The sequence below is a fragment of the Mesoplodon bidens genome (genome assembly GCF_964165515.1).
Source record: "Mesoplodon bidens genome assembly, chromosome: 3".
Classification (NCBI taxonomy): Eukaryota; Metazoa; Chordata; class Mammalia; order Artiodactyla; family Ziphiidae; genus Mesoplodon; species Mesoplodon bidens.
Genome location: NC_138178.1, coordinates 40957260 through 40983826, shown reverse-complemented (window position 1 = coordinate 40983826; position 26567 = coordinate 40957260). Strand labels below are relative to the sequence as shown.

General features: G+C 38.9%; 1 protein-coding gene across 1 annotated transcript in view; it reads left to right on the top strand.

Annotated features, from left to right (window-relative positions):
• AGBL1 (AGBL carboxypeptidase 1) overlaps positions 1–25527 on the top strand; it is a gene marked incomplete at both ends in the record, with an annotated part of 563318 nt that extends 537791 nt beyond the window's left edge. Inside the window, one exon of the mRNA XM_081229515.1 lies at positions 25360–25527. Coding sequence (XP_081085641.1) covers positions 25360–25527 — 168 coding nt within the window. The remainder of the gene's footprint in view (positions 1–25359) is intronic.
• Positions 25528–26567: the final 1040 nt, after the last annotated feature.

Here is a 26567-nt window from a genome sequence, read left to right as displayed (position 1 = left end):
TATAATGTATAATAGATCATGTATATCATGTTATATATTATGGATACAACTAAGGTAAGTAGTGGAATATCGTACAGAGCATGAAGCTTGGTGCCTGGCCCGTTTTTGCACTCTCAGTGTAATAGATCAAATCACGGAGGTCTTTGTTTGATGAGTTTGGGTATTTTTCTGCTAGTTTTTGTTGGTTGCCTGAACCTTAAGTTGTTTCTTTTGAAGATCACTTGATTCCTCTCATACCAACTGTTGCTGCTTCTGAGACCGTCACCTTCCTCATTTGTCAGTTTGATTTCTTTTGCTGATACGCTCAACTATCCATCCTAGCCCTTCCACTAAGGCCTAGGCAGCCTTTTCTCTGGTCCCCAGAAGTATTTCGAGAAAGGGAAGCTGAGCTAGGACACAGACAACTGCACAAGCCCCAAAGGCCAACTGAGTTCCTCTGGCCAATTGGTTTTCCAGCCTCAGTAAATGCTGGTTTCCTCCTGCTTCTTGACACAAGCTTCTCTCATTTCATGAGACTTTGTGATTAGTATTCAACAAGAACCTTCTCTGACAGCATTTGTGGGAAACCAGACTGTCAATTTATTTATAGCCAGCCTCAGGGCAGAACCACAATGCCTGTGTAAAGCTATTGAGATGCATAAAATACGGTGTGTGTGCATATATATATATATATATATACGTATTGACTAGAGGTGACATTTAGAGTGGAAATCCATTGCCCCATGGGTTGGAAAAGTGACTAACAGTAGGATATAAAAATGCCAAAGAAAGACTTGGTGTTATTGCTAAATGGAGGTCACTTTTTCAAATTCATGGTTAATAGTTTCCTCCAGTAATACTCCATTATATATGGGTAAGTACAGTGTCATCTGCGTGTGGTCTTGTTCTGCCCAAACTGAAGTTGGTGACCTGGACTTCATATCGTAGAAGAAAACACATCTTTGTTAGATCTCCTACTTCTGGGATTATAAAATGGGCCAGTGACCTGGGGCATATAACACAGAGGGAAATAGGGCGCAAAGGCCTCCAGTGAGCTAGCAGCTCTGATGTCCTGGTGGGAAGCATCCTAGGCATAGGGTCAGGGGACCTGGTTATTGAGGGTTCAGAGAGAATCTTACCTTAACCTTCTTTAGAATTGTTTAAGATTAAACTTTATCACTATTACTATTTTTATGTCATTTCTATCTATCTATCTATATCTAGTTTATAAATGTAAATAGCATATATATGTCTATAGTATATTTATAGATATAAGAGAACATGACCAGTATAATTATTCAGGTTGGGTTAGAGTCCCTTTAATGTATTCTCATAGCATTCTGCATTTTTTGGTCACAGCACTTTCAAAACTATAATAAAGCAATTATTAACATAACTTCTCTACACTAGGTTCCCTGAGGGGGGGCGGGGCTGTGTCCTCAGCCTGAGAACAATGTAACAATGTCTGGCACTGGGAAGGAATTTACTCTACATTTTTGAATGAATTACTGTTAAATCTTAGCATTTGTTAAGTCTGAGTATGAATGACCCTAGTAGTGTTTTTTTTGTTTTGTTTTTGTTTTTAATGACTAACGTATACTGACATCTCTATTGGTCTGTTCTGATCCTGGACTAAGTAATATGATTCAATAATATCCCAGATGCTTCTATCACTAATTATTCTTACCTCATTTGAGTTTTTACAGCTTTTCACAAAATGAGATCATGAGTCCCATTTTATAACTGTAACTCTTGAGGCCTCCTGGAATTTGGTTCTAGTCAGTGTTTCTCATTTGTGGACTTACTCTTACCTTGAATCATAAGTCTTGACCTTATCCAGGATTGTTTAATTCAGAGTTTATGTGGGTGTGTGGTTACAGAAACTCCATAGATAGAGGTCATAGGCTGAAGTATATTTCTGACTTTTGCCTTATCACCCCCACTAATAATCTAATCATTTGGCCATGGGTTTGGGGTTTGACTTTTTAAATGTGGTCATAGAAACACTAAGGAGAGCAATTTTCCATGTGGGCAGGGCGAGGTGACTCCTGGAATGTTAGAATGGGGAGGAGTATTAATTAGAATTGGCCATTAGAACTCAACTTCCAGCTGTATCTTACAGATGTGGTAACTGAAGTCTAAAGAGAAAGTAGAAATGCCTCAAATCACCCAGGAAGGTTTTGATGGGACCAGAATTATAATCCAGTTCTTCTTATTGCTAGTGTCACAGAATTTTGATTGGGACTTCCGTCTGAGAATTGGAGCTAGCAGATTGCAGTACAAGTCATTCCACACTCCATATCCAAAAAAAAAAAAAAGCCCCCATTGAGCAGATAAGTTCCCAGGGCTTACTAAGAAAAGTCAGATTTGAGCCTACTATGCCTTGCACCACACCCCACTTCAACATATAGGAAGAGAGACTGGAGCAGGAGGTGGGGAAATAGTCACCAATAGCTTCATGCAAGGCCGTGCTCGTGGTGAGAGGGCTTCCTGCTTTCTCTGTCCTCAGTAGCTAGGGTAGCTAAGAGCTCCAAAGTAGTTGGTGGTAGACACTGAAGATGGCTCTAAGCAAGGAAAACCAGCCTTTTATTTTTCCAGCTGGATGGATGCTTGCTGAGATGTAGAGGGTGTAGCTGCAACCTGCAGTGAGGCATCTGGGAGGCAAGAATTGGTCAGTGGTTGGAGACTGGGCTGACCAAAAGAGTATGCCATCCCCCACCCTGTCCCTTAAACCTCCCTCCGAAGAGGGAATACACATCTTGCCTCCGTCTTGACATCTAATTCTTACTCTGTTAGGCAGAAATTTCATATTTCACCTCCGAACTGCATGTCTTGCAGTTAACATCATTTCACAGGAAGACTGCTCTTTTCTTCACTGCCTATTTTATAACGTTTTTTCTTATTATTTGTGCAGTGTCTAAGTAGGAAGGGATACATTAGGGTTACAGACCTTCTGGTAAAAGAGATCTCAAGACTATGCCTAAGCTGACAATAAGTGCCTTTATTGTGTGGGATTGGACCCTAAATAATCTGCCACAGTGCTCACTAACAGTATGATGAAGGTCTAAAAGAGTAAACAGTGAATGAACAAATGAATAAATGAATGAACCCAACAGGAACACTGCTTGTTACCGAACTCAGGTTCGGCTGCTCACTGCTGGCAAGTCCATACTTGAGAGACAAGTGTTGGTAGGAAAGGAAAGCTTACTTTATTCAGGAGGCCAGCAACCTGGGGAGAAGGTGGACTTGTGTCCAAGAACCAACTCCTAACTGCCAGTCAGTGGGCAAGAGCTTTTAAAGGGGAGTGTCAGGGGTGCACAGGCAGGGGAGGGGGCCACGTGCAGAACAGCACAGTCAGCTCTAACAATCAACTTGAAGTTGGGTCACATGTTAGTCTGATCAGTGTTATCTTGATTATTTTAAGTACAGTTAGTCTTCAGTTCCAAGGTCAGTTTGTTCCCATTTCCTTGAGGCTAGTTCTTACGTCATGGCTACAGGTTGGTCATTATGTAGTTAACTTCTTCCACCAGGGGGTCGGGGAGAGGGTTTCAGTATCTACAAAACAGCTCACAGGATATGGCTCTGAATGTTATCTATAGCCCTTGAGGAGGAGCTAAAGGTTATTTACTTTGTTTAATGACTAAACTATTATTATTTTGTCTTGTTTGACTATTTTCCTTTGTTTCTGCATTTTCTTACTTCTCTGATTGAATTTTCTCTTTGGCTAAAGTTTTTCTACAGACAAGAGGCAGGCAGAGGACATGGGGGTGTCTGTCCCAGGAAGACCCCACAGGGTCCTGCTTGGTTGCAATCCTACAGTGTTTCTGTCAGTGAAGAACCTAATACCTAAATTGACCATGAAAGGTATTGTTGTTGTTACACTTGGCTTCAGAGTCAGACAATTATGGGTTGAAATCCCAGGTCTGCTACTACCAACTGTGTGATTTTTGGCTGGATATGTGATTGCTCTGTGCTCTAGTCTTGGTAGTAAAATGGAGATGTTAACACCATCGTTTATGCGGTTGTGATGAGAATTGGAGATAATACCTAGAAGGTTCTCAGCAAAATGCCTGATAGAAGATGTTCAGTAGAAGCCTCACTTTTTACTCAGCAAATATTGATCAGTGTCTAATCAGTCCCAGAGTCTGAGTGAGGGGCCAGGCACAGACACATTCATAGGGTATAACCCCTTTCCCAAGAAGGTCACAGTTTATCTGAGTAGGGAAAGAATGAGCTGGTCCTACCTAAGGAACTTGGTTTGGAGACCAAGGGAATGATTAACTAAGCCTTCTCTTTTGAGGTGATCAAAGTGCTCTACATTGTCTTTGCATGGAGGCTTTAAAATGTAATATTTACGCATATATTTGTCCACACAATTATCATTGTTTAAAAAAACACTCAACCTTTTATTATATGAGATAAAGAGAGTAAAAGGAGAATTAAAATGAGCTACATCTGCAAGTGCTCTGTAGACTGGGGTTTGTCTGCACAATCGTTTAGTCAATGGCTAGAGGAATGGAGATAAGCAATTGTTTGTCCAGTCATCCTGAAAAATCATAATCTTGCTTCCATTTGATCAGAGACTGCGGTCTTCAACATCATTAAATACTACATTTTTTATAAATAAGTTTGTGCAAGAGACTGGGAAAATCACTGCAAAGCCCTTTCTATACTCTTGTGTAGAAAATACAAAGTATTAGAGTGGATCCATTATGTAATTGGGTGTGAAAATTACCTCTGAAGTTTCCAGGTATATATACTACCCAGTGCTAAAAAGAGTGGCTGAAAAAAATAGGAATTTTCAAAGGAAGTATTTACCATCCAATCCATGACTTTTGATCCCGTTAGCCAGATCAAGAATGTAGAAAGAGGCCAGAGTAGAAAGAGAGTTGATCTGGATAAAATCACGTGGACTGCATCCCATTTCCCCTTACCTGCCTCAAGCCTGGAGGAGTAGCTTCATTGAGACCACTGGGATAGCCTGATATGTGACCCCTGGAGTTTGGGAGCCATAGTGCATTGGGGTTGTATTCCCATAATCTAGAGGAAAAGCAATATGCTGAATAACTATTTGATGGTGAGTCAGAAACCCAGTTAGGTTGGGATCATTTCTCTGGGCAAAGGATGCATATGTGTTTCCTCAGAGATGAGTGGCTTGTGCAAGAGGGAGACAGTAAAGGGCCGTCTCAGGCCACATCCAACTGAGCCATCCGGAACAGTAAAGAAACACCAGCCACCATGTGGGAAAGGAAATGCTCTCTAGGGACTGTGCAGCAGGCTCTCAAGCAACCACCTGGAATGGAGACCTATCTGTCAAGAAAGTGAGAAGAACCCCTGATAGGAAAATCCAAAGAATAGCAATTGTACATCTGCCCCCAGATGGCCTGCACATCAGAGGGTAACTGCACCCACCATATGAGGCTGGATCTTTCTCCTGTATGACCTTTCCTTGCATCTAACACTGGAGGTACCCAAAATAGCAGTAAATGAGTTGGAAGGAAGCAATGCTTCGTACCTCCCTCTCCAAGTCCCAGCCTCATTCAAGTTTCCAATCCACTACCAACCTCGACTAGAAAAAGACTTGCCTTTGAATAAAGATTAAAATATCTATTTACATATTTCACAGGATATTTCTGATTTGAACTTCTATGGCCTAAGAGCTAGAAGTCATGAGATCTGCCTAGTTCATTGCATTCAATGAATAAATCTGGAGGAAGGTGTTTGGGATGTAATCCCAATTATCATGTGGGTTCAATGAATGGGTTATGGTAACGTTCCTTTTGTACAAGCAGGACAGGTAGGCAGTTTATACTACACAAAAAGCAAAGGAGAATGTGTATAAAGACAGAAGGAAGTCAGGATTTTTCTTTTTTTTTTTTTTTTTTTTGCGGTACGCGGGCCTCTCACTGTTGTGGCCTCTCCCGTTGCGGAGCACAGGCTCCGGACGCACAGGCTTAGTGGCCATGGCTCATGGGCCCAGCTGCTCCGTGGCATGTGGGATCTTCCCGGACCAGGGCACGAACCCACGTCCCCTGCATCGGCAGGCGGACTCTCAACCACTGTGCCACCAGGGAAGACCAGGATTTTTCTTTTTTAATTAAGAAAATTCCTTGCCTCATTTATTGCCAATCCCTCCTACCAACTCCTGCCCTCAAGAGGCTCAGAGAAAACTTGAAGATTTCCAGATTTCTGATTCTTTTTCCAGAATTGACCTGCTCTGTATCTTATTCCTGTCAGCCCCAAACCTCCACTGAATGGCCAGATAGCAGTGAGGCATTCATAAGCAATGTTAAGACTTGGTGTTATTTTATGTATGAATGGATATTATTTTAAAGTTATTAATAAGAGGCATCTGAGTAATTGTCAGATTGATGGAGATGATTTGAAGCAGGGAGACTTTTAGTTTTCTTAAAATAAGACCCTGCTGAAGTCCAGGACTCTGATCTAGTCCTGAAGGTGGATGTGGTATATATCCTCAGCTACATGCCTAATATGTGTTCTCTCTCCTGAGTATGGCATCCGCCGCCTTCTCTGTGGAATTTCAGCAGCACGCGCCCATCTCCTGCTACCTGCTGCTGCATCTTGAACTTGTAAGTCTCTCTGCCTGAGGACACATCCCAGTTCTTTTGCCATCAACGGGCTGTAACCTGAACACTCTCCCTCATGCAAGAACGAGATGGCTGTAGGAGGTTGGAGGCAGGAAGGAAGAAGACAAGACTGACAGGAAGAGTTCCATTAAAAATAAAACATTTCTCCCCGTTTGAAGTGAACAAAGTCTGCTAACATGTAGGCTGCTTGCTGGGATTTCCAGCTGTTCCCTCCTGAGCAGTTGGGTATCAAAGCCGCATGGGCCGACGGGAGGACTGTTGGCTCTGATGCCAGAGCAATTATAGCCTGATGGTGCTCAGCTCTGTTACTGTTTTTATTGCTCTTATTATTACTTCTCTGCTCATGGATTCTGAAGGCCTTTCTACACAGACGCGAACCCTGGGGAATCACAAAGCCACAGGCACACCGTTTGCAGTCACCGCTCGGCAGCTCTTGGATTGATGTGGTTTTAGCATCTTCCCTTTATCTGGTGAGCAGAACCAGAGATGTTTAGACTTACACCCACAGGAAAGAGAGGATTCCCTGCAGAAAATGTCAGTCTCTACTCTAGGCAGCGAGCAGGATAGAAGGAGAGTGGCTTCTTAATTTTCATCTAAAAAGATCTCCAAGTATCAGTGGACTAGGCGCTTCCTGCCTGCCTCTGGGCCAAGAGGCATATTCAAGGCCAAACTGTCTGGGGCCTAGACTTGAAGCTTTGGACAACGGATTCTGTCAGTGCTTTGCACACAGCAAAAAGAATTTTCTTGAATAAATTTACCAAAGAAACAAATCTCTCCATGCATTCTCATTACGTACATGTTTTAAAAAACAACATTTGCACATATCAGCTTTTCAGATATATTTGCAATTGGGTGGGTGTCATTTGCTGAAAAACAGTGAAATTCTAGAAGGATGAAGACATAGTCTTTTTTCTTTTTCCCTTAAGGTTAATTGTATTAATAATCCAATGCTGTCAATAAAATTTTCTTACTGATTTTTTAGTTAAAACATTCTAATATTAACCATTATTAATTTACTGATTGACTCAATATGAGAGTTTTACACAGCAATCTCACTTCTTTTAAGCCCTAAATGATGATTTTTCTCTGCATTTGGTCAGGCTTCATTTGCTGAATTGAATGTAAAGTTGTTATATTACTTTTGGTCATATGATATCTTTTGGATGATAACATCAACTTCTAGCCACACATAAATCTTCAGGCCCTAATGGATATTAACCCCTTTTCCTGCTTATATTGGTTTTCTCCCTACTGTATCTCTCCTGAAGTATTCAGTCAAGCAAAACTTGAAGGGGAATAATAAAAAAATATCAAAGAAGGAGTGTTAGTGACTAGAATTGCTCAGAACTTGAGTGTTACAGGAGCCAAGCAGGTAACATAAATGCATGGGGCTGGGAAAGTGTAAAACTGTGCATTTAGCTGCTTATGTTGCTACACTTGTTTTGTTAGACCACCTTTAAAATGCTGTACAGGGGCACACAAAGTCCAGCCAAAGCCAGAGCAGTTATTTTTTCCTCTGAACATTCAAAATGTTTCTCATTACTATAAGTTGTGCCTTTTCTAGTAGGCTGTAAGATCCTTGAGGGTTGACATCTTCTTTGAACTCTTTTGATGATCTTCTGATTGGCCACCCTGCACTCTAAAATGATACCTTGCATCATACTCTCTGCTAGAGATATAGAAATGGAGGTGGTCTTTTGGAGGTGGCAGGCACATAAGTCACCGTTGAGGTGGGATCATACCTCTTTCTTCATGACTCCCAGCACAGCATCACGTACTTAGTGAGAGTTAAATAAATTTCCATTACAGGTGTGAGTGGACAGCTGACTCTCCTAATTATTTGGTGATGATGAATGCTGACCAAACCCAGTTGCCAACCTTCGGAAAACCCTATAATTCTTCATGAAGCCAACAGCACCTCCTAAAAGATCCCCCCCTCCCAAGCACACAAATCTGCATGCAAATTGAGGGGAATAATCAACTGTCTCTGGATCCATATTGTTCAGTGAAACCCAGTTAGAAACCTCTTGGCTGGAACAAGTAGACGGTCCCCACATAAACTGTGGTCTAGGGTTCTGGGAGATGGTGTTAAGAATGGTGATGGTGCTAAGGTCTCATCAGGGTGTAGGGTTCCCCAAGAATTCACTCTGGTCCCCCAGACTGTCACGTTGTTCCAGGTCACTTTCTGATCAGTGTGCTTGATTCGTCAAATGAAGCTTTCTTTGGGGATGATTACTCTCTTTTTCTGCTCAAGATCTGAATTTCTTTCTTCAACTTCCACTTTGTATAAGAATTGTATACCAGCATATTTCATTTTATGGCACTTTGCTAATATTGTGTTGTTTACAGATTGAAAGTTTGTGGCAACCCTGTGTTAAGTAAGTTTATCAGTGTCATTTTCCCAACAGCATTTACTCACTTTGTGTATGTATGTCACATTTTGGTAATTCTCAAAATATTTCAAACTTTTTCATTATTATATTTGTTATCTCTGTGATCAGAGATCTTTGATGTTACTATGGCAAAAAGACTCACTGAAGGCTCAGATGATGGTTAGCATTTTTTAGCATAAAATATTTTTTTCTTTCTTTTAAATTTTATTTTATTTATATATCTATTTTATACAGCAGGTTCTTACTTGTTATCTATTTTATACACATCAGTGTATACATGTCAATCCCAGTCACCCAATTCATCCCCCCCACCCCACCCCTGCTTTCCCCCCTTGGTGTCCATACGTTTGTTCTCTACATCTATGTCTCTATTTCTGCCTTGCAAACCAGTTCATCTGTACCATTTTTTGAGATTCCACATATATGCGTTAATATATGATATTTGTTTTTCTCTTTCTGACTTACTTCCCTCTGCATGACAGTCTCTAGGTCCATCCATGTCTCTACAAGTGTCCCAATTTCGTTCCTTTTTATGGCTGAGTAATATTCCATTGTATATGGGTACCACATCTTCTTTATCCATTCGTCTGTCAGTGGGCATTTAGGTTGCTTCCGTGACCTGACTATTGTAAATAGAGCAGCAGTGAACATTGGGGTTCATGTGTCTTTTTGAATTATGGTTTTCTCTGGGTATATGCCCAGTAGTGGGATGGCTGGGTCATATGGTAATTCTATTTTTAGTTTTTTAAGGAACCTCCATACTGTTCTCCAGAGTGGCTGTATCAATTTACATTCCCACCAAGAGTGCAAGAGGGTTCCCTTTTCTCCACACCCTCTCCAGCATTTGTTGTTTGTAGATTTTCTGATGATGCTCATTCTAACCGGTGTGAGGTGGTACCTCTCTGTAGTTTTGATTTGCATTTCTCTAGCATAAAGTATTTTTAAATTAAGGTATGCACATTTGTTTTTTTAAAGACATAATGCCATTGCACTCTGTTGGGGCCCAGGGAAGTCCACCCCAAAATATGACTCAATGGCATATTGATTATTTTGAATTAAAGTAACTTGGGAAACACCCTGTGGAGGTAAAAAGATATTAAAAAACATTCTGATCCCCATCTTTCTCCCTAAAAGCAGGAAATAAATCTCCCATGTGAAGGTATTTTCCCTATACCAGGAGTATAGAAAGCATCCTTATCACCAGAGTTAGGGAATTCAAGGCTAAGAAAACTGTGTAAACAAACTTTGTTACGTCTTGATTAGTCTGATACTCCAAGTACAAGCCCCTTTGTTCTCTTAAATCTTCACAAATAATTGTTTCTTTGTCTAAAAATGACACATAAACAGCCCATGTTGGTCACTTTCAGGGGTCCCGTTTTCTTGAGCCCTCTGTGCATACTAACTTTTTTTTTTCCTCCTGTTAGTCTGTCTGTGTCAATTTAATCATTAGACCAACCAAAGGAACTCCAGAAGGGTAAGGAAGAAATTTCACCTCCCCCAAACACATGACAGACAACACTACAGTGTAAACATAACTTTTTTTTTTTTTTTAAAGGAGACGTTAGGGGTAGGAGTTTACTAATTTATTTATTTATTTTTGCTGTGTTGGGTCTTTGTTTCTGTGCGAGGGCTTTCTCTAGTTGTGGCAAGCGGGGGCCACTCTTCATCGCGGTGCGCTGGCCTCTCACTATCGCGGCCTCTCTTGTTGCAGAGCACAGGCTCCAGACACGCAGGCTCAGTAGTTGTGGCTCACGGGCCTAGTTGCTCTGTGGCATGTGGGATCTTCCCAGACCAGGGCCCGAACCCGTGTCCCCTGCATTAGCAGGCAGATTCTCAACCACTGTGCCACCAGGGAAGCCCTAAACATAACTTTTATATGCACTGGGAAACAAAATAATTTGTATGATTCACTTTATCTTGATATTCACTTTATTGCAGTGGTCTGGAACTGGACCTGCAGTATCTCTGAGGTGTTTCTGTACACGAGGAATATGATTCTTCTCTCTCAGTTCATTCAAAACTTTACTTATATAGATGGATAAAAGCTCTAGCTTCTCTTGAATTCCAGTGCTCAATACTTTGCCTCTTTGTTTCTTATCCGCATCAAATTGACCAGGTTAAATTGGAAGAAAAAGAAGAAAGAGAATGAAAATTGATCAAAGATGAGTGGCATTTATATATGCATACATACGTACATTTTAAAAAATTAAAGTATAGTTCATTTACAATGTGTTATTTTCAGGTGTACAGCAAAATGATTCAGTTATCTATAACTAAATCACTTTATATATATATATGTGTGTATATATATATAAAAAATTGTTTTTCAGATTCTTTTCCCTTATAGATTATTACAAGATAATGACTATAGTTCAGTATACTATACCTACCTATACAGTAGGCCCTTGTTGGTTATCTATTTTATATATAGTAGTATGTATCTGTTAATCCCAAACTCCTAATTTATCCTTTCTCCACCTTTCCCCTTTGGTAACTACAAGTTTGTTTTCTATTTCTGTGAGTCTGTTTCTGTTTTGTAAGTAAGTTCAATAGTATCATTTAAAAAAATTCTATATATAAGTGATATCACATGGTATTTGTCTTTCTCTTTCTGACTTCCTTCACTCAGTATGACAATCTCTAGGTCCATTCATGTTGCTGCAAATGGCAATATTTCATTCTTTTTTTGTGACTGAGTAATATTCCATTATATATATATATATATATATATATATATATAGATATAGATATAGATATATATCTCACGTCTTCTTTATTCAGTCACCTGTCAATGGACATTTAGGTAGCTTCCAATGTCTTGGCTATTGTAAATAGTTCTTCCAAGAACACTGGGGTGCATGTATCTTTTCAAAATAGAGTTTCCTCCAGATACATGCCCAGGAGTGGGATCACTGGATCATATGGTAACTCTATTTTTAGGTTTTAAGGACATACATACATTTACATGTTATGTATAAATGTGATTTATACAGATTTCTAGGCCCGTGTGTGTAATAGTGCATGTAGAAAAAAATGCCTGAAATTCGCATTTATGGAGCATCTACTCTGTGCATCTGTATGGTACATGTGCACATTGTATTTCATTTAATATTCATAGAAACACTTAAGTGATACATAATATTTTCCCATTTTAAGGAAGAAGACCTTGAACTCAAAGAGGTTACATAACTTGAACATGGTCATTGGGATAAGAAGTGGCAGAATTGAGATTCAGATCCCAGAGAGTTGACTCCCAAAATATTCTTTTTGCATTGTTCAAAGCCGAGGCCTTGTTGGGGAGTTTATTCTAGAGCAGTACTACACAAACTGTCTGGTCCCTGAACTGTTGATTCATCGGTTGCTGCAAAGGTATAGGAAACTTGTACCAGAATATAAATAAACACAATCACAGTGCTCCCTTCCTTGGAAAAAAACAATCAGATGAACTAAACATGTGTACTTAGTCACATGATTGATTTATATTCAGTCCCAGCTCTCTTATTTCATCACAGATAAGTGTTCCAAACATTTCACAGGCAAACACTAATCTGGGGACCATGCTTTGGGAAGTGCTGGACTTGAATATTGTTATGGTGCTCTTACCCTCCCAAAGCCACTGGCCATCCAGCGTGACTAGTGAAGGCAGGTCTGGTGGGCCACTCTCCTGGGAGAAGCTATATTTATGGAAAGTTGGGGGCTGCAGCTTCATCTTAATGTTATTTCACCTTTTGAAAATAGTTTTGGTTGGTGTCCCATCCCCCTCACCAGACAGGGAGACTGGGTGTACTTGGACGGACTGGTGTGGAGACTGGAGACCTGGATAAGGGTTAGGATTGGTATTCCACTGTGTAGGGAATTGAAATACTTTCACATCTGTGCGTTAATAGCCACTGCTTATGCCCTCCAAGTGAAACTCCCACCCACCCCTTCACTATCCTGTTCTCCCTCACTCCTCTTCCATATCCTCCAGGACCATATCAAGATTCAGAAACCACAGGATACAAACCTGGCAAAGCAGAACTCTGCTCCATTGCTATGACCGGCATCTGTTCTGATTGGTCATTGTCTTTTTCAGACAAGTTTCTCAAAATATTGTATATAACTCTTAGTCAGAGGCAGGGGACCTTCTCCCACCCTCCCCGCCAATCTGTGACACTGGAAGGAAAGTTCAAAACTAGATCTCAGAGCACCTCTGGGGACCCAGGGCTAGAGAGATCGCTGCAGCTAGTCATCATAAGGCGGGCTAGGGCAGGTTTCAGGAACCAAGGGCAGAGCTAAGGGATCAAAGGGCCAGGGAAGAGGAGTGCCAGGGACAGTGGGTGGAAATAGAGAAGGAAGGTGACAACCTAATTGCTTATGATTGAGCTTGTGCTTGTTCCTGCTGAAAGGTAAGACTTATGGAGGCACATAACCTCTAAGAAAAGATGAACTCCAAATCTTTTATTAAACAGGAATGTGAAGTTTGAAACCTTGTGTATTGACATGGACATTTGATTAGTGTCAAGGGAACATTTATTGTAAGCCCGTTTCTACTGGCACTTAGCTACATAACTTTGTGTAAGGCATTGTCAGTTTATGCATCTATAAAACGGAGAGTTAAGCTTGCTAAGATTCCTCTCTGCTCAAATTCTAGTCTGTCTAAGATACAGTCTCTGATTCATATTTACTCTCATATGCGTGGTCCAGAAAGACATGGAAAGGCAATCACAGAGGACTTAGCTGTCTGCTGTGTCATTCATGGCTTAAGCACACATTTACCAATAAAAGACCCAGGGAAGGTCCAGCATAGAAATAAAGGACACATTTGAAATCCAGCCCTGCTGTTTCCATGAATATAGGGCCTTTTTGCAGTTACTAAGGAAACAATTGTCAGTAATGGATTAGGAAGCTGGGGCTGAAAGGATGGATACAGAGGGGCTTTGTACACAGGAGCCCATCAGATGGAGTCTGGCAGAGACATCAGCATGCTTCGCGATTGATTTGGTCTTCATGTGAAAGCATTAGAGTCCATCTGATGGGGTCGATAAGCAAGGAAGCCGAGGAGCCCCGTCCACCGGCTTTCTCGCTTTCTTCTCTGCCACCTATTAGAGTTCACAGATCTGCATGGCTGGATTGGCTGTTTTAACTTCTCTGCTGGGTGCATGTCAGGACAAAGGATGTACAAACTTAATTCATCTCACAACCTCTCCAAACTCATTTAAAACTCTAAAAGTCACTGTCTCTCAACTCACGCTGGCAGTTTGTAAAGATTCTGAGAATGTTTCTGGGGACAATACCAAGGGAGTAGATTTCTTGTTACTATATTTTTACTAGACCTTAAGATGTTTAACCCCAAAATGAAAATAGGCACAGGCTCAGTGACCCAGAGGAATTAAGGAGAATCTAGAGGATACCAGGTAATGTGTGTGAAGGAAGAAACAGGTACTCAAGAAAGTTGATGTGACTAACCAGCTTTATTCTTTGCCTTTTGTCCTGATTAAATATTTAAATTCAAATACTTGATTTAATTTTAACTTAACTAAGGAATTATTAAAATGAACTTTAATTTTACTTATACATTTAAAATCACATATAAAATAATATTCATTCAGATATACTACTCTTTCAGGCTTAGGTGCATTGCTTAAGGAAATATGAGTGAAAAAGCAATTACTTATTTTTATGACTAAAAATAAAGTAAGGAAAACGAACAAAGAGAAAAAATTAAAGTGGGTACCCTCATCATCATGCATTTCTAACTACTTTTAACATTTTTGTAAATGTAAATTGTTTAAAAAATTTTAAATAAAATTAGGATCACAATGGATATACTACACTGTAGTGGATTTATAGCTTGTAATACTATATTGAATTAAATAATGCCATTTGCAGCAACATGGATGGACCTAGAGTTTATCATACTAAGTGAAGTAAGTCAGTGAAATACGAATGTCCTATGATATCACTTATATGTGGAATCTTAAAAAATGATACAAATGAACTTATTTATAAAACAGAAACAGACTCACAGGCTTAGAGAACAAATTTATGCTTAACAAAGGGGAAGGGTTGTGAGAGGAGGGATAAATTAGGAGGTTGGGATTAACATACACACACTACTATATATAACATAGTTAATCAACAAGGACCTACCTTATAGCACAGGGAACTCTACTCAATATTCAGTAATACAGTGACCTATATGGGAAAAGAATCTGGAAAAGAATAGATGTATGTATATGTATAACTGATTCACTTTGCTGTACGCCTGAAACTAACACAACATTGTAAATCAACTGTACTCTAATATAAAAAATTTAAAAAAAGAAATTAAAGTATTCCACAGATACTTAAAACAATACTCTATTGTGCAATTATCCCCATGGTGTTGTCTCTTCAAAGCCCATCATAATATTCCATGTTGTGAATATACTCAAGCTTATTTGACTAGTAATATACTGGTGCACATTTAGGACTTTCTTGTTCATCTTAGGATTATTTTCTTAATAATGATTTCTGGAATTTGAATGAACTCCAAGAACTTAAACATTCTTAAGGCTTTTGAAATATATTTTCAAATTGTCCTTTGGAAATACTGCAACTATATGTACTTCCATTGGTAACAGACTATGATAGTGCCTTTTTATAGCTTTGGACCAGCTGATCAGTACAATTTAGTGATCAAGGCTAAACCTGAATTGAGAAGCAAATCATGATATTTTATTGTTATAGTAATTTGCACTTTATATCAAGTGAGGTTATTTGTCCCTTTATTAAAACTATGTTTAGTTTGTTGTTTCATTTGTAATATTTTAGGCAATTTAGATATATTTATATTTTATTTATCCACTCATTAATATTTTCCTTTATGGTTTCTTCTTTGGGGATATGCATGGAAAGACCTCCTGGTTTGGAGATGATAAAACATATAAATCTGTATTTTGTCCTTTATTATTACTTGATTTTTAAATATTTAACCCTTTAATCAAAATTAAATGATTTTGTATTTGTGTTAAGAGTTTTACCTCAAATATTAACCCGTTGTTTTTGTTTTAGCTCCATCATAATCCATTTCTTGGTGAATTGAAAGGCGTTTTTATCATATGCAAACTTTCACATATTTGAGGGTTTTGGTGCTTTCTGTAGTCTTCCCTTGATCTGCTGCCATATTTTGCATCAGTACCATAATAGCAAATTATTGTAAATGTGTAAGATCTTTTGCCTATTTGTAAAGGAAAACCCTCATTATTTTTACTCTTCATTCCAAAATTATTCTGGGATATTTTTGCCATGTATCCTTCTAACGTGGATTTAGTTTGCCAAGTCTGAAAATCCCCATTGCTGTTTTTTTTTTTTTTTTTTTTCGCGGTACGCGGGCCTCTCACTGTCGTGGCCTCTCCCTTTGCGGAGCACAGGCTCTGGACGCACAGGCTCAGCGGCCATGGCTCACGGGCCCAGCCACTCCACGGCATGTGGGATCTTCCCGGACCGGGGCACGAGCCCGTGTCCCCTGCATCGGCAGGCGGACTCTCAACCACTGCGCCACCAGGGAAGCCCCCCCCCCCATTGCTGTTTTGATTTCTATGCTTTTATAGACTGATATGAGGAGAATTGATATTGCATGCTATTGGTCGCTGCTTTCCCAGAATTCAGCATATTTCTTCATTTATTTAAATTTTACCTGTTATCTCTTGATAAAGTCCTGGGATTTATCATATAACCCTTAGAGTACTTTTTTTTTTTTTTTTGCGGTACGCGGGCCTCTCACCGTTGTGGCCTCTCCTGTTGCGGAGCACAGGCTCCGGACGCGCAGGCTCAGCGGCCATGGCTTACGAGACCAGCCGCTCCGCGGAATGTGGGATCCTCCCGGACCGGGGCACAAACCCATGTCCCCTGTGTCGGCAGGCGGACTCTCAACCACTGCGCCACCAGGGAAGCCTGGAGTACTTATTATTAATTCCATTTCTAAATATTTTAGAGTTGTGTTGCTATTGTAAATGGAATTTTTATTATACTTAATTTATCATGCTGGTTCATAGAAAGAAAATTGATTTTTGTATATTTAATTTGTTATCTGTCTACTTACTCAATTCTTGCTTTATATCTAATAGATTTTCTGTTTCAGTTGATTCCTTTGGTTTGTTTTAGTACATAGTTTTCAGATAATGATAATGTGATTCCTTCTTTCCATATGTATGACTCATTTTTTCTTATCTTATTGAATTGTTTGGAACCTGCCAAATAATGGTAAATAACAGTAGTGAGAGTATACCATAGTTTTAGTAAGGATTGGGTATGCCAAGTATAATTTTGACTTTTGGTTTTATATAGGCATTTGCTATTATTATTGATAATAATAAATACTTGTATAACGTGAAATGGGCCACGTACTAAATTAAATTTTTATATATGTTAACTCACTGATTATCTCAGCAGCTCCATGAGATAGATAGTTGTATTATTATTATTATTATTATTATTATTATTATTCCCACTCTACAGATAAGACAGTTGAGGCACTGATAGGTCAAATGACTTCCCCGATGGCCATACAGTTAGCACAGCACTGGGATTGAGACCCTAGCAATCTGGCCTCCAGGACTGTGTTTACATCTACCATGCCATGCTGCCCTCTCAGGTTTAGTAAGTGCCTTGTGGGCTCATATACTAAGACTTGTATCAGAAATGGATGCATACAGAAGGTCCTGGTTTTTTGTTGTTGTTGTTGTTCTCTTTTCTCTTCTGCCTTTTGATCTCTATGTGTTAACATTTGTATTAGTAGATTTCCTAATAAAACCAACCCCATGTCATTCTTAGAAAAATACTCTATAGACCATGCTGTATAATTATTTGTCTTGCTGCTTTATTTATGTGCTATAATGATCAGTTTTTTGGTTTTAGGGTTATGCTAATATTTTCCCACTTTTTATTGAGTTATAATTGGCATATAACATTACATTAGTTTCAGCTATACAACATAGTGATCTGATAAATGTATATATTGAGAAATGATCATCATGTTTTGTTAATATTCATCACCACACATATTGTTAATATTCATCACCACACATAGTTACAACTTTTTTTGTGATGAGAACCTTTAAGATTTACTACCTTAGCAACTTTCAAATATACAATACCCTATTATTAACTATAGTGACTATGCTGCACATTACATCCCCAAGACTTATTTTACAGTTGTAAGTTTGTAACTTTTGACCACCTTCACCCATTTTGCCCACCTTCCACCCGCCCGCCTCTAGCAACCACCATTCTGTTCTCTGTATCAATGTTTGTTTTTTTCAGATTCCACCTACAAGTAAGATCATACAGTATTTGTCTTTCCCTGATTTATTTCACTTAGCGTAATGCACTCAAGGTCTATCCATGTTGTTGCAAATGGCAGGATTTCCTTCTATTTTATGGTTGACCACTATCCTAATACATCTATCTATATCTATACCTATATCACATTTTCTTTATCAATTCGTTCATTGATAGATACTTAGGTTGTTTCCATGTATTGGTTATTATAAATAATAGGGTTACAACAATATTTTAAAAGAAATTCTGAAATTTTCCTTCTCAACGTGTTGTCTGTGTTTAATTCTTTCTCTTCCTTGGGTTTATCTTCCTAAGGCCCTCACACATAAACAACATTTTTCAGGCACAGTATTTTCTCCTCAATTCTGTAAGTTGTTGCTTCATTGTCTTTGGTATTTAGTGGTGTGAGCAAATTTTACTATTTAATTTTGATTATTTATAGGGATCTTTGTACTTTTTTTGTTCCTTTTCATTAATTATAACACATGTATTTGATTAGCTTGTTTGATCTGCAGACTCAGATTTTTTTTTAATGTAAGGAATTTCTTCTTTTCATCATGCTTTTTTCCCCTTTTTTCCCTCTTTTTCTTTTTCTTGACTTCTGTTTTTTTTTTTTTTAATTTATGGCTGTGTTGGGTCTTCGTTTCTGTGCGAGGGCTTTCTCTAGTTGTGGCAAGCGGGGGGCACTCTTCATCGCGGTGCGCGGGCCTCTCACTATCGCAGCCTCTCTTGTTGTGGAGCACAGGCTCCAGATGCGCAGGCTCAGTAATTGTGGCTCACGGGCCCAGTTGCTCCGTGGCATGTGGGATCTTCCCAGACCAGGGCTCGAACCCGTGTCCCCTGCATTGGTAGGCAGACTCTCAACCACTGCGCCACCAGGGAAGCCCCTTGACTTCTGTTTTGACTCCCATACTACCTAGTCTGAAAGTCCAAGAAAGTCCAAGATCAAGTGCCTGAATCTGTTCTGCAGTTCTTATTTATGTATTTAGCTTGCCTTGTTTATCTAGTTTTCCCTTGAGATATTGGAAAATTTCTCAGAGCTGTCCTATACAAAATGACTTTTATTTTCTGCATCAAACAGTTTGTTAACTCTTTCCAATGGCTTTTAACTTAGAAATTGTACTTTCCATCTCAATAGTACAATTTCTTCTGTGCTCTTATTCTCTCGTCATGCCTTTTGCTACACTTTCACCAATGCAGTATACTCTTGATTCTTTCCAAGAATATAAACAAGAAATGTCCCAGATTTTTCTCATTTCTGGTAGTAAATGTACTTGTTTGGTGTCCTTTGAGTGCCACCCTTTTTAACTGCAGTATTTCTGCATAGGTGTAACGTCTTCCCTCTGTGTATGTTTATAGAGGGTGTTCAATGAAGCCTAGTTTTGTTAAAAAGATAGGCTTTGCCAGACATTGTTGTAGGTCTTTGGGCCAGATATTAATCCCTATCCACGTATAACTTGGGTTTTGGGACACAAAGAGAGGCCCATGCAAGATGTGAGGACTAATTGAAGACTTAATCACACAAAGCCAGAACCTCCAAAAATGACATTTGCAGTCAGTAAACTAGTGAAACCACAATCTGTGAAGCAAGTAAGTGGGTTTGCCTGACTGTCTTGGCCATTGCTTTGGGTAGAGCAGGAAAAAAATGGAAACGTCTTTTATTCATAATTTCTCAACACAAACCCTCCTTCAAGCAGATTTGGAGTCATATTTCAGTGGTACAGTGTAACCCAAAAGGCCTCAAGCCAAAACTTCAGCCTATAATGGTCCTTGATTTGTTGTCCCCAAGTGCCCAGGGGAGGAAAACACACTTTCTTTCTGGAGGCAAGAGCATTAAAATCAATCCACAAAGACTTTCTTTGAATGAAAAGAAATATAAATTTAGAATTTTTGAAAAATCATAAAATATTTGAGCAAACAAGCCTACATTATTGACATTAAACAGAAAAATCAAACCAACAAATGATGCATGCAAAGACTATATTCAAGAATAACCAGGTAGAGAATATAAATAACTGTGTTTTTAGTGTTTTAGAGACAGTTTTTGAGATGGATGAGTTAAAGAGACGGTTCAATGAAGCTGGAGAGAGAATTATTAAAATGGAATATTTATATAAAATATTCAGAATCACAGTGATAGAAAGAAATAAAAATATGAAAGTAGAGCTAAGAGTTATTGAGGAAATAGGGAATGGGGGTGATAAATTATTCCAAGAGATAATGGGTGACACTTTTCTAGAACTAATGAAAGACACCAATCTTCAGTGTCACTGAATTACACATAAAAGAAATAAATCTAAATATACTTCAGAATATAAAAGATAAAGAGAAGATCTTACAGCTGCTAAATGGAATTACAGTGGTTTATTGGCATACTACATATAGCTTTTTAAATATTTTTCTAGGGAGCAATAACTTTAAAAAATATTTCTTACATGGATGTTTTATTGATATTATAGAGCCCCCTCCCCCAAATGTTTGTGTAATATTGGCAAATCATAGCAATGGTGTCTGAAAGTGTATGTGAGGGTTTTTTTTTTAATGGCTTTTTTTAACTTTTTATTTTATATTGGAGTGTAGCTGATTAACAATGTTGTGTTAGTTTCAGGTATACAGCAAAGGGATTCATTTATACATATTCATGTATCTGTTCTTTTTCAAATTCTTTTCCCATTTAGGCTGTAACATAATATTGAGCAAAGTTCCCTGTGCTATACAGTAGGTCCTTGTTGATTATCTGTTTTAAAGATAGCAGTGTGCGCATGTCAATCCCAAACTCCCAATCTATCCCTTCCCCTGGTAAAATAAAATATGGAATGCTTCACGTATTTGCATGTCATCCTTTTGCAGGGACCATGCTAATCTTCTCTGTATTGTCCCAATTTTAGTATATGTGCTGCCAAAGCGAGCATGAGGAATTTTCATTTCTAAGTCTTCACCAGAAATCACATCATTATGTGCTTTGGATTTTGCTTTTCACACCTATCATTAAATCATAAACATATTCCATATTGTTAGATTGTTCTAATTATCATTTTAGTGACTTCATTATATGTCATAAAATTTATTCCATTATAATTTCCGTAGTCATTTTTTCCTTATTAGATATTTAGACTTTTATTTCTCTCAAATTTTAATTATTATATATAACCTTGATATAATATACAGTTTGTGCATATGGCTTCACTTTTATTTAGAATCAGTTCCTTAGGAAAAGTTCCCAGAAGTGATATTATCATGTCACATAGTCAACGTATTTTGATATGTGCCAGCTTTTATCATGAGTCAGCACTAAATATTGCAGATCTGAATATATATATCTACCAATATGCTGGGTGTAAGAGGCATTTTTACTTAGGTAATAAGATAGAACATTTTTCCATGTGTGTTTTAAAATTATTTTTCCCCCTTTGCTCACCAGTTATCAGTATTCATGCTTTATAAACTTATCTTTTGTGGATTCTATGTATATCTTACCAATATGTAATTTTCTGCAATAACATAAATATTAAAATAAGTAATTTTCTGTAATAACACAAATATTCTTCCCATATTAATATTTAAAAATTAAGTGAGGATGAGGTTGGTAGGCAATTTTGGGTTCAAATGTACTTATGAATTTGACTTATTTTGGGGTAGATTATCAAGAAAAGTTAATGTGTGTGTATATATATATATATAAAGAATTGTGCTAGTGAGTTTTGCTTACCAATGTGATGAAAAGATAGGCACCTGTACTTTCTGGCAGCATTGGTAACTGAATATTGATATGACAGACATTGTTGGCTCACCCAACGCTGGTTTCTAACACTCTTCTGTCTTACATGTCTTTATTAAAGAGGAGGAACAAGCTAAAGTGTTCGGTTACCAGACCGTTGTAAAGCTGGAGTTTGCTTTATTATAATACACAGTTCTGGCCAGTAAAGTGTAAGCAAGAGTATGCTGTCGCCTCCTCCCCCTCACGTTCTCTTTCTCCTTCCTTGAATGATGATGTGCTGGCTGGAGCTACAGCAGCCATCTTGTAGTCATGTTGAGAAAACCAGGAGAATGGCAGATAAAGTGACCCTGATTTTGTTAAGACACTGAAATAATGCCACGAACTTCATACCCACCAAAACTTATAATATGCAAAAAATAAAGCTCTATTTATGTTTAAGCCACTATAGTCAGGCTTTCTGTCATCGGCTGTGAAAAGCAAATCCGAATTAACACAACTAAGCTGGGGGAGAGGAAAATTGGGTCTCTGTTTTATTAAGATGCTCTTTTAAACTAACCCAAAGCCTTGCTGCTGTGAGTATATGGTAACTAACCAAAGTATGTAACAGAATTTCTAAATTTTATCCACCCGTTTTCCCAAACATATCCAGGGAGTGAATGTACTTCCTGGAGCAAAAATAAAATAAGAATTTAAAAAATGCTCATGACCTTTAACAATGGGAGAACATAATTTAAAGGCATTCCTCTGTTCATTACTCAGAGAAATGAAGTTTCACTTAACAAATACAATAAGTATCCAAGAGACACTCCATCCATGCCTTTCTATACCCACCCATTTATAACCATTACTTATCCATTTTTAATATATGGACGACATGCCATATGACAGGCTACGTAGTCCATGCCAGGGATGTAAAAAAAACAGATACTGCTCAGTCCTTGCCTTTGAGGATTTCACTCCAGGCTGGGTGTGGGAGGTAAGAGGAGGCCGTTTGGATAAACAAATGTTTTTGATACTGTGTGAGAGTAAAAAGTATAGAGTACTCAAGTGAGATTCATAGTAGAGGGTGAAATAGAATAAGTGTTACCCAAGACCCCACAGCCAATAAATGGTATAAGTTCCTTTATTCAAGGTCTTCTGGAATAGTCATTTTATAATACCAACCATTGGCTGAAATAAACAAAGCAATATCGGAGATATGGGACTATTTTTGCATTTTGAAAATGCTATCATTTTGTCTGCTGTTGTACAGAAGTTGACTTGTATGAAGAAATTGCCCCTGACCTGGCAATATGGTGCATGCTGTGAGATTTATTTCCCCCAGGACTCTTGCTTCTTTTGGCCTGTTGTCTGTTCAGCGGGATGCTGGGGTAACACATGTAAGAGGAGGCCTCCTGCTACTGACTGAGGAGATGGGTGTGACCAAGACAGCCCTTCCAGAATGAAGAAAAGCAGCCAGGAAAATGGGCAGAGGAGAAGTATCAGCCCTCAGAGCTGTGGCAAATGGAAAGAGACTGAGATTCTTCTCTCTCTGTAAAAAGTGATCTTTTCCATTGACCTAAGGAAAATAACTTGTTAAACACGTCTTTCCCTTCCCACTGCCGTTGTTTATGGAACAACAGACTTCCCTTAACTCTAAAGTAATGTCTCCTTTCTTCAGGAAAACAGGTGTCCAAACATGCAGCAAATCACATTTTTAAACAGCTAAAACAAGCTGGGACAAAGAGAGAGTGGCATGGACATATATACACTACCAAAGGTGAAATAGCTAGCTAGTGGGAAGCAGCTGCATAGCACAGGGAGATCAGCTTGGTGCTTTGTGACCACCTAGAGGGGTGGGATAGGGAGGGTGGGAGGGAGACGCAAGAGGGAGGAGATATGGGGATGTATGTATACGTAGAGCGGATTCACTTTGTTATACGGCAGAAACTAACACATCATTGTAAAGCAATTATACTCTAATTAAAAAAAAACCCCAAAAATTAATAAAATAAACTTGAGGACTTTACACATTTCTGTATCCTTTTATGTAGAAATTCTTTTGTGACGCTTACAGTTTCCCGGCTTGGAATTTTTTTTGCCTTGGGATCCTTTTGGCCAATCTTTTCAAATTTTTACTAACACATCCCCGTCTTCTTGATCACTGTTCTTTGGATGGAAAATCTATTGCTTAAAATATAATATTCAACAATGGATTCTTTTTCATTTAAGTCAAATGTACCTTATAAACATGAAGACCTCAGGACCACATTGAATTCTGTCATATTAGATATCTTTATAGGATGAAGGAAAGAAAAATTGAGCTATTACTGATCAATATTGGGGGACTTTGAAATATTCCTATCATGACTTGTCTAAGTATATGGAGGGAAGGATTATAATCCTTTTTATGAATGAGAAAATCAAGGTGAATGTTCATATATCTAAGATCACACAGTCAGAAAATAGTAAAATCAGGATTCAAATCCAATTTTTATCTGACTTCAAAAACCATGCACTTTCTACCTCACCATGTAACAGAGTTCCTCCTAGACTACATAAAGCACTTTGTTGAGTAGTTAAGTCAGAAGTGATTTATGAGGCTCTATTATGTACTAGCTGGGAGGGCATGGTCAGTTCTATGGGTCTAAATCCCCTTCTCTATGGAATGGATACAGTAACAATATCTACCTCATAGGATTTTGTTAAGGATTCACTGAGTTAATGCATGTAAAAGGGCTCAGAACAGTACTGGATATAGTAAATGCTCAATAAAGTTGTTTGTTCATTGTTATAATTATCTGTTAACTTCGTGAATAATAGCATAGCATGAATGTCATGGCTTTGCTTTCATGTGTCGTCCTAGTACAGCTGAATAGGTGGTTCTAAATAAATGGTGAATGAGTTGTTTTTTTTTAAGTTTTTAGTGTTTGTATGTGAGAGATCACCCTCATTCTTCTCCATTGGTTGGCAAATTTATGGGAGAAAAAGGGTATCTCTTAGTAATATTGTTTACAGACTTTTGTTTCAGCTGTGAAACCCTTTTGTAAAATACAGATAGAAGTACTGCTGCTTTACCTAAAGTGGGGGGAAGTGACTCCTGGATCTCCACGCACACCTCCTGCCCTCTAGTACCCCTACCCGGTCATTGCTGTCTTGGGAGTAGTTCTGGGAAATCCTGAAGGTTGAAGTAATGCAGACTGAGAACCACTAAGCCACAAATCCCACAACAAAACACATTGGGCAGTTACTGATAAATACTATTAATTCTTAATTTCTGTGATAAGCCTATGTCCAGGTGTCCTTCCTCTTAATCTCAGATTGTCTTCACTTGGTTTCCATCCTGTACTCACTGTTGAGTGCTTTGTTTAACTGACAGGGTCTACAGTTTGGTACCAGTGAACTGGAGGAGATGGGATCTATGTTCTGCTTGGGCCTCCTCATCTTGGAACTCAAATCTGTAAGCTGCAGCCATCAGCTGCTGACCTGTGCAGCAGCTCTGCTGAATGCTGAGGAGTCGTCTCTGGACCAGCACCTCCAGCGGTAAGTTGCTCACTATTTGAACCTTTGTGTTTCCACTGGAGAATATCTGGGAAATGAAAGTCAGGCGGACCTATGGGTCTTTGACAAAGAGAAAATACGGAGAAGCTGCCAGATCAAGGTAAGGTAGTAGTGCTCCACTGGAACCAGACTCGGGGCATCCTTACTTCCTGCTGAAGACAAGGAGGATGTTGCTTACTTGTACATAAATGCACATATAAAGCTACATACGTTTATAAATATGTATTTTTATTAAATTTTGCTCATGGCAAAGAAGATGCAGCTTAGCGACACACGTGCACATTTACCTATGCTTATGTTTGCCAGTTATGTGTTTATATGTATACTGATGTCACTTTGGAGTCATTAGTCAGCTAAAATTGGGCAATCTCACTGCTAATACCCAGGCACTTGGGGACAAGAAATGTTTTAATCTTCCCATTCTTAAAAAGCAATGTTCTGTCTCAGAATACATGATGGTGATGAATACGCTGGCCCAGAGAAATTGACTCACAGACATGGCAGGGAAAGGATGGATCTCTGAGAACAGTGAGGATCTTTAAAGAGTCAGGAGAGGGAGAACTGTTATCCACAGAAGCCCTTTTGATGCCCTGTACTGTAGACAAGTTGTATTCGGGGGCAAGAAGGGAAGATATAAAGGCCATGGGAGAGAAGAGAGATCAGGAAACGTCAGAGGAGTCAAAGAACGCTAAGTCATTGCCCACATTTTGAGCAAAGCATTGGAGCGGGGGATTGAGCTGTTGGGTGAGGAAGTATGTGCCGGTAGATGAGGAAACATCTTGTCATGCACTTCATGTCCCAAGGCAGAGAGAAAACCGCTAATACTGGGGCCTCCTATTGCTAGCTCACTTTTGTTAATTTTCCTCCTGCCACTGTTAGGCTGCCGTTCCAGTGTGACTTCTCACCAAATGGCCAATCAAGCCTAGAAAGATCTGGCAGTGTAAATTAATACTGCTTTGGAAGGCACTGGTTTCTCTGAGACTTAATTACCTAAGTGCAATATTTAACGTGCTCATCACACGATGC